This window comes from Nuphar pumila, chromosome 2, assembly GCF_984573655.1.
Source record: "Nuphar pumila chromosome 2, dmNupPumi1.hap1.1, whole genome shotgun sequence".
Classification (NCBI taxonomy): domain Eukaryota; kingdom Viridiplantae; phylum Streptophyta; class Magnoliopsida; order Nymphaeales; family Nymphaeaceae; genus Nuphar; species Nuphar pumila.
The window spans coordinates 6,681,024-6,692,311 of NC_143250.1; the positions used below are offsets into that span (position 1 = coordinate 6,681,024).

At 41.5% G+C, this 11,288-nt stretch overlaps 1 protein-coding gene across 1 annotated transcript; it reads left to right on the top strand.

The window, feature by feature from the left end:
* The first annotated feature begins 10,126 nt into the window (after window positions 1-10,126).
* On the top strand, window positions 10,127-10,714 carry LOC149844604 (uncharacterized). The gene has a single exon (XM_089985581.1). The coding sequence runs from the start codon at window positions 10,127-10,129 to the stop codon at window positions 10,712-10,714; it is 588 nt and encodes a 195-aa protein (XP_089841707.1).
* Window positions 10,715-11,288: the final 574 nt, after the last annotated feature.

An 11,288-nucleotide genomic window follows, 5' to 3' on the forward strand; every position in this document is an offset into this window, starting at 1 on the left:
GTTGAAATCCAACTTGTGTGCAGGATTTTCTGATTATTCTAAAGTCAATGGTTGGCAGAACATAAAATTTTGTGATTTAAAAACTCATTTTTTCATTAAAAAAATGCGATCAAAGGATTGATTCTTGTTAAATCATAATTGCTTGAATCCATCCATAGGTTAAGATTTGATTAAAAAAAACTTGCATTGTAAGATTTAAAATGGGTACGAAGATGGGAGGCAACGCAGGGGATAAGTGGAACTGAACTGTCCGTACATGCCCCTTACTGCAAGGCTCTAAAACAAGGAAGCAGGTCAGGTCATGCTGAAAATGAGCGTTTTTGCTCATGCTGACATCGTGGCCATCGGATTTGCATTTTAAAAAGTTCAAAAGTCAACAAAACCACGTGGCATTCATCCAAAATGCAAACAGACGGCCACCATGTCCCCATGAGCAAAAACGCTCATTTTCAACAGGACCTGATCTGCTTCCCTAAAACAATGTTGTCAGTACTGATATTCAAGTGAATCGTTTTGAATTGGCCAAAACATAGTTTTAAAATATTAACTGTCAACACGTGTTAAAACTATTAAAAATTAATTTTAAGTATTTTTATATTTATTAAAAAATAATGGATTCAAGCTTAAAACATATCAATTTTCGCTGGATACGCAATACACCGATACTGACAACATTGATCTAAAGGACACATGAGACTTGGGGTTTTTTATACTAAGGAGTGAGTGTCCTGGATCGAGCTTTCGAAATGGGGCATGCATAGTGCAAAACTCTATCGAATGAAAAATGCATCGAGTGTAAGAACACACGGTATGTGTTGGCTTGATCAGTGACGTGCGAAGGTAGCATGGCACACGGTAGGCAATAGTATCATCATTAGTGCATTATTGTGTGGCGGCACAGACATGGAGCGTTGTTTGGTTAAGCAATGACAGTGGATCAGAGAATGTTGCCTTTGGAGATTTGGTTAAAGACCTGTCGGTTTGCAGGGTTCCCAAGTGTAGCAATTGGATGCACGAGGGTGTGTGTGGGTTAGGGTTAATTCTCCCATGAATTACATTAGGTGATTCCAACCGAGTATGGTGACTCGAGGTTAGGCGAGAGAATGCCTAGGCACCGACGAGTAAGTTTGGGTGGTGCTCTTCATTATGATGTTCAATCATCAACTGGTCTTCCGACCGGAGGGCGCAAGATCTTGTTTCTTCAGTGGTGAGGTTTTGCTGTGGCGTGCATGTGGAGTCGCAATACACTCCATGGCATGCAAGGCTAAGGCAAATTTATACTTTTTTCGAAAATGATAGCTGGTATGAGACAACTATACACTAAGTAGCATGAACTATATAAAATACACATTTGAAATTGTGCTTGATTAGCTTCTGCTAGGAAGTTGCACACGAGGTAGTGCGCAGGGCCAATGAAAATGATTCAACACATGGACAGGTATTGGTACACGGTTTTTGGTTGTTAGGTTAGTCAGGTTGGACAGTTTGGTGAATCACGGGTTTGTGAAGCATTCTATGCTCGTGACAAATTACTTGCGAGTGAGTGATCGAAAGGCTTGCGACGGTAAGGAAGGACTGTCGCACCCGTCCCGCCACACTGGCCTATTAAAAAAGTAAGCTCGTGACAAATTAGCATCAGAGCAGAAAGATTTACGGAGACCTTGTTGTTCATTGTATGTGACATTGAAGAGGATAATGATGACTTATCTTGGTTACGCAAATTTGCATTATTGACTAAGCATAGAAGCAAGATATTGGCAGGATGGTATGGGACATCTTGACCATGGTAAGCAGAAGTACAAGATTGTTATTCAGTTGGATAAGAGAACATAGATAAGCCAAAGATTCTTATCAGTTGTGTGTTAGGCTCGCAGGTGAAGTGTGGCATTTGCCTTGTGCATGCAAAGAATGCACATTGGATTCGATTGGATGGATTTGCACTTTTGGGTATGGGAGATCAAAAAAGGTTTTATATTCTCTCTCAAGATTGTGGGTTAGGGAAGTGCCCATCTTAAACAAAATGCTCGTTGTTTTGATCCCTTGAGTTGGCAGTTTCTCTGTGGATTATGTGTGTGGAAAAAGTTATTGTTCGTGGCTTGTCGGTTTGGTTTCTACGAAAACATTTTGCTGACTTCGGAAGAGAGTTATAGTGTGATGGCTTTGGATGAAAGTTGCAACGTTGGGCCAAGGTGCTCTTGTGAGGACGAGTGCCGAGAAAGACACTTTGAAGGACATCTTTGGGGTGATATGCAAGTAGGCGTCCTCCACTTGAGGACTAGTTTAGACTCTTGAAAAATTGCAAGTTGGTGCTTTAAGGGAGTTGATATCCCCACGACATACGTTGGTGGCCATCATTCTCTGTGAGAACCACAAAGGGCTTGGAATTTCCCTTACTGGGGTTGGAAGGCACCCCAGCCTTAAGCTTGAAGATGACAAGTTTGTCATGTGGGTGATGATGACTCACTTATGTATGAGTCTGCATTGGGGTCCCTTGAGCAAAGAATGCTTGATGTTGGTGAAGCATAAGACCATTGTCTAAATGATCAGAGGCGCATTAAGGAATGTGACTTGTTGTATTAAAGGTTGCAGTGGCGGTGGATGAAAACCATAACAAGTTGAGTAGGATGAAGAAAAGAAGTAGACCAAAAATTAGTAAAAAAAAACTAGCATTTCATTAAAAACTATGTACTTACCTGTACCAGCATTGTCGAAGACGACAATGGTTTGGGTGGGAGATAATGTCCCGAAACAAGCTTTCGGAATGGGTTATGCACAATGTGGAGCTCTACCAAGTGCAAAATGCATCGAGTGTAGGAACACACGGTATGCATTGGCTTGATCGATGATGCGCGGTGGTAGCATGCACACGGTAGGCAATGGTATCGTCGTTAGTACTATAACACCCCAAATACCCAACATGGAAAATCCTTAGATTTTTAGAGTAAATTTTTTTTTGAAACATTGTGTAAGCGAAAAACTATATGGGAAAAACAATTGAAAATTTTGAGTGAATTACAGGATGAACAAGTAGAAACATCATATTACTATTTGTTTACAAAGTGAGACAAAAAGATATACATCATTTCATTTACAAAATTGTCTCCCAAAAACAGAGGATTTCCCAAAACCAACTGCCAAGATCGGAAAAGTCTAATTGTAAAACCCATTAAAAAAATGGACCCAAGTCGGGTCTGGACTCGAATCGGATCCAAGCTCGGGTTCCAGCTCATTGGCGGGGGCTTACAGGGGGGGTTTCAAGGGGTGACACACAGGGGGGCGCCCGTCCCCTGTGTTTCTTTTATAAAGGGCAAAGGGGGCCCCTCCCCTCGACTCCCGCTTTCTCCCCTCTCTCTCGGCTCTGACCCTCCCCTATGCCTCCCTCCTCTCCGGCGAGCTCCCATTCCAGCGACCCTCACCCGTCGACTCTCTCTCCCGCTCTGCCATCTCTCATCTCCCCTCTCCCTCTGTGTCTCTCGCTCGGCTCCCCCTCTTCGGCAAGCTCCTATCTCGGCAACCACTCCCCCGGCGACCTCCCTCCTCTCCGGCAGCCTCGGGTGAGTCCCCTCCCTCTCGCTGCCTCCTTTCCCGTTAGCTGCAGGCCGGGGCCAATAGGCCCCTGCTTTGTTTTTCCAAAGAATTGATAGGGGCCCCTGCCCCCTCCTCTTTTAAGTCCAGTAGGGGCCGATGGCCTCTGCCCTTTTTCTCAATGTTCGACAGAGGCCATTGGCCCCTGCCACCTCTCTTAAAAGTTGCAGGGGGTCTTTGCCCCCTGTGCTCCCTCTCTTCCTTTTCCTATGTCCGGCAGGGGGCCATCGGCCCCTGCCCCTCTCCTTGGTTTTTGGCAGGGACCAACACCCCTGCCCCTCTTTTTATTCCGGCAAGGGAAAGCCCCCGCCCCTCCTCTTTTATGAGCTAGTAGGAGCCATCAACTCTTGCCCCGTTCCGTTTCAAGTCAGCAGGGACTGTTGGCCCTGCCTTGTATTTCGGAGAAGCTGAGTATTCTCCCTATCCTTAGTTGTTTAAGTGCATGCTAACAATGTACTTTTGCAGTCTGCACAATGGATCTCGTTCGTACCTCGCGAACCGAACCAAAAATCACCTACGCTTGAAGATGACTTCTTCCTCGCAATACCCCAAGGTAGGAGAAATTGCACAAGGACTTAAATAATTGAATCAAGCTTAAATAATTAAAGATCGAAAGGACTTAATTACATATTTATATACATATACGTATATAAGTATGCATTTAATTCAAGGATGAGGTTTCACGATCCTTTTCCTTTGCTTTCATATTTCCTGTTTTTGTTTGTCGCTGCGCTTTGCACCCAGGCTTTTGTTTTCGGATTTACTACTTATTGTCTTTTGCTCAAGGATGCAGTTTCATGATCCTTATCCTTTGCTTTCGCATTTTCTGTTTTTGTTTGCCGCCGCGCTTTACGCCCAGGCTTTTGCTTTCGCATTTACTGCTTTCTGCTTTTTGCTCAAGGATGTGGTTTTGCGATCCTTGTCCTTTGCTTTCACACTTCCTATTTCTGTCATTTTACTTTGATGTCGCGTTTCACCCTCAGGCTCTTGCTTTTCACATTATTGTCTTTCATTTTTTCCTTGCCATCGCACATGCTTTTCCCTGTTGCATTCTTCACGTAGAATTCCATGGTTTTGACCTCATGGAATGTGCTTCGGCCTCCACCACTCTTGCTTTCAGAACCATGGTGGATTTCAGGCTTAAACAACACGACCTCGAAGTTAATTGGGTCCTTTGCGAGGTTCCCAGTTCTTCGTTTGTGTAGTTCTGCCAGTAAAGTTTGAGCTTCCCTTTTTTTTTAGTGATGCGCTATTGCATCTAAGCCTCCCCGACTCACCGTATTCGGGAAGAGTACCCTTTCTACTATTTTCGTATACCCAATATATTTTGGGAAAATCCTTGATCTGGGGCAAGATCAAGTTGTTGGGCGATGAGTTCTTTTGCGAAGTCCATTTACCGAGACCAGTGTCGAGACTTGCGTAGCATCCAGACACTGCGTTATCGGATGCGAGATTCAAGAAAATCGCATTCCATATGTAGGCAAGTTGTTGATCATTTTGAAAGATTTAGAATGTTAAAATAACTTTCTAAAACATTACATCTTTGTGAAATACACTATTGAGGCTCCTATTGAGGACCTATATCCCTTTCGTCATAGTGTACTCTTGAACATGCGAGGCATGTTAGTACTACGACGATTGGATGAGATGGTCTTATGACCTCAATTAGTGCTTTGTGTACGTTGTTGAAAACACATAAAAATGGGATCGCCTTCACAGGCAAGATGCTCGTTTGGTCTAATAGAACAGAGCATGAAGAATGAGGTGACGGGTAAGAAATCTTACGCGCTCGATTTAACCTGGCTTTGCCAAGAGAGAGAATGAAGGGTACCAACTCCGATAGACAGGCCATTAATGGCTATTTACGGGCAAAAGACCCGGCTTCCCCAGTCATCGGAGGTTAAGGGATAGAAGTTGCCAAAAGATAGCCCTATGGATGCATTCTTATCAGGCCTTGGGGGCTTACTCTCTTGACCATCGGTCGTCCCCTTAGGAATAAGATTCAGTCAGACAACTGAGGTATCTTAAAATACATAGCATTATGAATTCTTGGCTGTTTCGACTCACGTGCCATGTATGTACTTGCATGGCCGGTTGATCATGCATATATTTTAGGGATTTTTCATATAAAAATGTACATGATTTCATGAGAAAATGATTTAAAAACCCAATTTTATGTTAGTTTCGAGTAAATGTGCTAAAATGATTTAAAAATAGAAAATGCATGAAAAATAGTTTTATTTTACATTTTAATGCCTATTTTAGTGTTTGACATAATTGTAGTAGTTTAGTTTTTGAAAATCATAAAAAAATTAGAGTTAAAATAGACTTAGTTTTGTATTTTCTAAAACATAGTCATTTTGAGTTGTTTTGTAAATAACTTTTTGAAGAGAGGTTTTTGAAATGCAATTTTACAAAGAAGAGGGACTTATGGAGAAAAGTTCAAAATTATAAATGTCATATGTAGGGGGAAGAGAGGCTTGTCTTCTCTCTTTTGCCCAAGCCTTCTCTTCTTCCCCTTCTTCTCCACCTCTTCTTGCCTCTTCTTCCCCTTCTCCCTATTTTCCCTTCTTTTTCTCATCCTCTTTCCGGTGGATAATTCCGACAATGGCTGAAGCAAGAGAGAGGATTCCAACTTCTTTTCTCAACCAAAACTGTAAGTTCTCTCTTTCTCTCTCCTTCCTCCCTCTTCTCTTCTTTGTTCCTTATTCTTTCTTCTTTTTGATATCACGTAGTGTTTAGATCATTTTCTTTATGCATTATATCTTGTTTTTCAGGTAGCATACATTACATAGCATTCATGTGTTTTCTTTTCATCTTTTAATTTCTGAAGTAATTAGTTTTTCATTAATAGTAGAATAAGTACTTTATGATCTAGCATCGTTTCTGCAAAGTAGTAGTAGCAGCAATTCAGTTTTTGCAAAAGCCTCAGCATAAACATTAGCAGAGGTTAATAGTTGGAATTTGATCATCTGATGGTTTTGGAAAAGACTAGTTGATCATCTGATCAACTAGTAATTGAAGTCGGATGATTAAATAGCCAGATCGGATGGATCGACTATATGAAGTTTGATCAATCAAAGGTTTAAATCGATCAAACTTGCTTTATTGAAAAGTTTACTGTTTCCAGCAAAGAAATGAAGAAATACGATTGAACTACTATTGCTCATATCGATTATTGTTTTCAAAATGAATTGGATCTGATTTCTAAATCTATCGGAAGTTTGGATCAATTGCCTCTGTTGGAATAGGATCTGCCGGACCTGTGTTTTTTTTTATATAGATCGGCCAGATGACATTGCCGGAATTTCTTGCTTCAGCCGCCGGAACTTCTCTTCAGCCTGCCGTGAGATTCTAGATCTGCAAGACTAAAAAATTCTGCCGGAATCTGCCAGTGCCTCTTCCGGTGGATGCCTCTTCTGTTGTTCTTCTGCCGGAATCCCCTGTGCAAAGTCTAAATCCATCGATAGATTCTCTAATATCGACCGATCAGAAGAGATCTGGATTGAAATCCATTCTGTCTGAATACTAATCTGGTGATGCTCCTGCCTGAATGACTTCCTCTTGCCCGAATCCCATGATTCAACTGGAACAACTTCACGATTACCGTGAAGAGGTGAATCCGGTGGTTTCATTATTGAGCCACCGTGAAATGTATTTCACGATTGTTATTCATTGCTTTAACTGGAATTAAATTTCATTTCACAAATATTATTTCAAATCGATTTTATTGATGTTTCTGGTAAATGTGAAAGAAACTCGTTTTTGATTTCAATGTGAGTGTGAAAGAAACTGATTTTTAGTTAGTTGATTACTGGATTTTTTTTAGTGACTGATATATTTTTTTCTGAGTGTATTTCTGGTTGATCGACTGTTTGGAATCCATTGAAGTTAATGTAGTTGATATTTGTAATATTTGAGCTGTAAATTGTGATTGAATTCCAGCAGTGATTGAAGAACTGGATTTATACCAACCGTTATGAATAGTAAAATTCTGTAGTCTGAAATTCATTTGAAAATTCGATGGATGTTTGCAGCTTGAAAGTTTGATTTTCAATGTGATTTGGATGTTTGAAATACAAAGTATGTAATGAGTTCGTTGTTAATTGTTTTGTAATTAGCTTAGTTAACTGATTAGCATATCTTTGTTTGTAGTGTAGAGTTTTTTCATGCTATATTTTAGTTTTTTTTAGTATTAGCAATTAGTTAATCTGGATGTTCTGTTTAGTAGATTTTCTACTTCTTTCTCTTGTATTGCTCGTGTCCTTTTGACTTGTGCAGGATCACACAGAAGAGGAGCAGAAGTGACTACATGACACACGAGATGCAAGATTAGAAGATTTTTACTTTTAAATTTAGAATTAGAATTTTAATTGGGTTTGTAAATATTGCACTTTACGCCCTCTGCGAAGGGTATTCATTTGTTGTAATAGTTAGTTGTTTTTACTTTTCTTGAACATTTTACATTTCAATAATTCGGCAATAAAGAATAGTTTAGACTTGTGTGTTTGAATACAATATATTCCCGTTCCCTGAGTTCGACCCGGTCTCATCCACTAGTGAGAACCGGTTTTTATTATTTGATGTCTGGTTTTCACATGTTTTTCATATAAAAATCTTTTCAAAATTACAACAATTTAAAAGAAGACATCACCGGTTAACAAGTAATAACTAAATTGAGCATGCTCACCTTTCAGTTTATTACACACTTAGCTTTCTAGCTTTTAGCTCGCGTGCAATTAGCTTGTGTTAGCTTTCATGCTTGACTTAGTTGTTTAGCTTGCTTCTTCAGTTTATCTGTTTAGCTTGCTTGTACAAATTGTTTGTTTAAGCTTTCTTGATCAACATATTTGCTTGACTTATTTGCTTAGTTTGCTCGTTCTGCTTACTTTTCAGTCACTACTTGCTGCATTAATTATTTATGCCTTATTCAGTTCTTTCTGTTCTTGTGCTCACTTACTAGTTTTTCACGAAACTAACCCATTTTATGGGTACAAGTGATGAATAGGTGTGCGACAGGCGATGACGCGACTGCGAGATGGCCTTAAGATCCGCTATTTATGCTCGTAGTTATTCTTCTGGACATTTTTTGTTTTTGTTACAGTTTTCCTAGAGGAATCTAGATTTTGTACAAACTTGATATTTTTTTTTATAGAGAAAATAGTTTCCTAAGTAAATTGCAGATAGTCCATGGTAAATCGTTGTTCCCTCGCTAACATGCCCAAAGTTGTCAAACTTGTCCTTTTTCTTTTAAAGAAATCATTTTCGCTGATTTTAGAAATAAACTCTATAAAGAAAAGGAATTTTTCAACTATTTCAAAGGGTTTATAAAGTTTAAAATTTTGGGGCATTACAACTTGGTATCAAAGCCAGGTTAAAACAATGATTCTTGATCATCGAGCATCTGTATCGCGCTGTAAGTAACTTAATTTCCTATTTTTTTTACTATACTATTAGACTAGAGCATACCTTACATGGGTATTTGGGGTTTCTTGTTTAAAGAATATGAACCTTTCGGATGGTCCGAGATTGAGACACAGAAGAGGCGCACGGAGAATGCATTGTCATTCAGTTAGGGGCAGAAACTCTGTGGTAGGAAGACATGAGCGTCCGACTACCTGGTCGAAATGTTGGACTAACAGGCCGCCATCTCCTACTTTTGCGGATTCTTGGGGCTTTACGCTTTCAAATATTTACCAAGCACCGCTAGCCACGACGTGGGCAGTAGTGCACTTTCGGAAAGGTGGTTGCGTACAAAAACATGTTTTGCTTAACCGGCTTGCATCTCTGAAATCGTCTGAAGCAGAATCTCCCTGGAAAGCCCAGATGGAGTGCAATTTCTGTGGTGAAGAAGGGCACACGATGAATAATTGTCAACTCAAGGAAGCGTACGACAAAAGGGTGTCTGCAACATAAGATCTGGAAGACACAACATCCTCAGTCCAGGGTGCTTTAGACACACCAACGTTTGATGGACAGTTAATTCCCCAATAGGGTGCTCAGGATGTTGCTCCACCCACTTATTTACCTTCACCCGACTCACTAATATACACACCAACCCTAGACTCGCCGCAGTATATATTATATTCTCCGGTGTATACTCCGGCTTCGCCGTAGTACATACCGGATTCTCCAGTGTACACTTCAGCTTCACCGCAGTACATACCGGATTCTCTGGTGTACATTCCGGCTTCGCCGCCCTATGCACTGAATGCATCACCACATTACACCCCCACAAGCCCTCTTCACGGGCAAGGAGTCCCGAATGAAGATTTGCATCCTTTTCCTCCTCTGCACAAGATAAGGCGCACGGGTATCGCAAGAGAGTACTTGAAAAAGTACTCACATTGTCCCTAAAAAGGAGATAGAACTCGTTGGTTTTTGTACCCGTGATCGGTTTGTGTTTTTGTTATTTGTAAGTGCCTTTTTGTACCAGTACTGCTGAGCTTTTGTAAACTCTATTACTCAAAAATACGATAACCTTTTGATATTATTCTTCTCCTCCAAGTGTTGACTTATGTATCATCTGGTCATTTTAAGGATGGTTCGAGGTTCGAACGAGGGTTCATCTGACGAATGGTCAGATCAGTGGGGATTCATCATGGATTCCCTGAGCGCCTTGGCTAACGCTATGCGAAATCAAGTGCACAATCAAGCACCTACCCCAGAACCAAGCCATCATGCGACAATATCATATGAAAAGTTCTTAAAGCTCAATCCTCCAACCTTCACAGGCAAGCCCGACCCAGATGCAGCTGAAAACTGGGTTTTGGAAGTGGAGCGAGTATTCCAGATTTTGTCAGTCCCAGACGACAAGAAGACACTTTATGGTACTTTCAGGCTTAAGGGTGATGCCCGCCACTGGTGGGACACGACTCGAAACATACAGTTCACGACAACTTCGATTATTCCTTGGGAGACCTTCAAAAGAGCTTTCTTGGGGAACTACTTTCCTCCTTATACAAGTGAGAAGAAGAAGGTGGAGTTTATGGAACTTTGCCAAGGCACATCAAGTCTGACGGATTACATCGCCAAATTTCAGGAGTTAGAGCGATATTGCCCTAACTTATTCGAAGAGGATTGCGAGCGGGTGGGAAAATTCATCCGCAGATTAAAAAAAGGACTTTGACCAAGGGTCCTTAACAATATGTCATTGACTCTCTCTGCAGTTGTTGCTACAACCACTCTCCTGACCGAGGACTGAGAGCATTCCAAGAGCGCCCAAAGCAAGAAGCCACCTGCTACGGGTAGCGATCAAAGGAAAAATCCCTCTGGTGGTCAAGTCAAGTGGCCGCCCTTTTTCGTAAAGAAGGGGGAAGGAAACAAGATCCTCCTTCAAAGCGTCAGTGATCAAAGGGCAACCCTCCCGCCTGGCAGTAGGCAGGCGATGTCTGCCTCAAATGCGGACGACCTCACCCCGGGCAGGCATGCCCTCTTGTTACAGGTGGATGCATGTACTATGGCAAAATGGGCCACTTCGCACGCGAGTGCCGCAAGAAGGTGGTCGACAACCTCAAACGAAATGGCGGAGCACCTCTGCTCTCCCAACCACCGTCGCAGCCGCAACAACATTACCATTCTTACCAGATGCAACACCCACAGTCCAACGGCCAGAAGAACGCACCAGGATGCGTTTACACCGCCACGGTCGAACAACTGACCAAAGGCGAGCTTGTGCAAGGTACCATCTTGATTGCTAACCA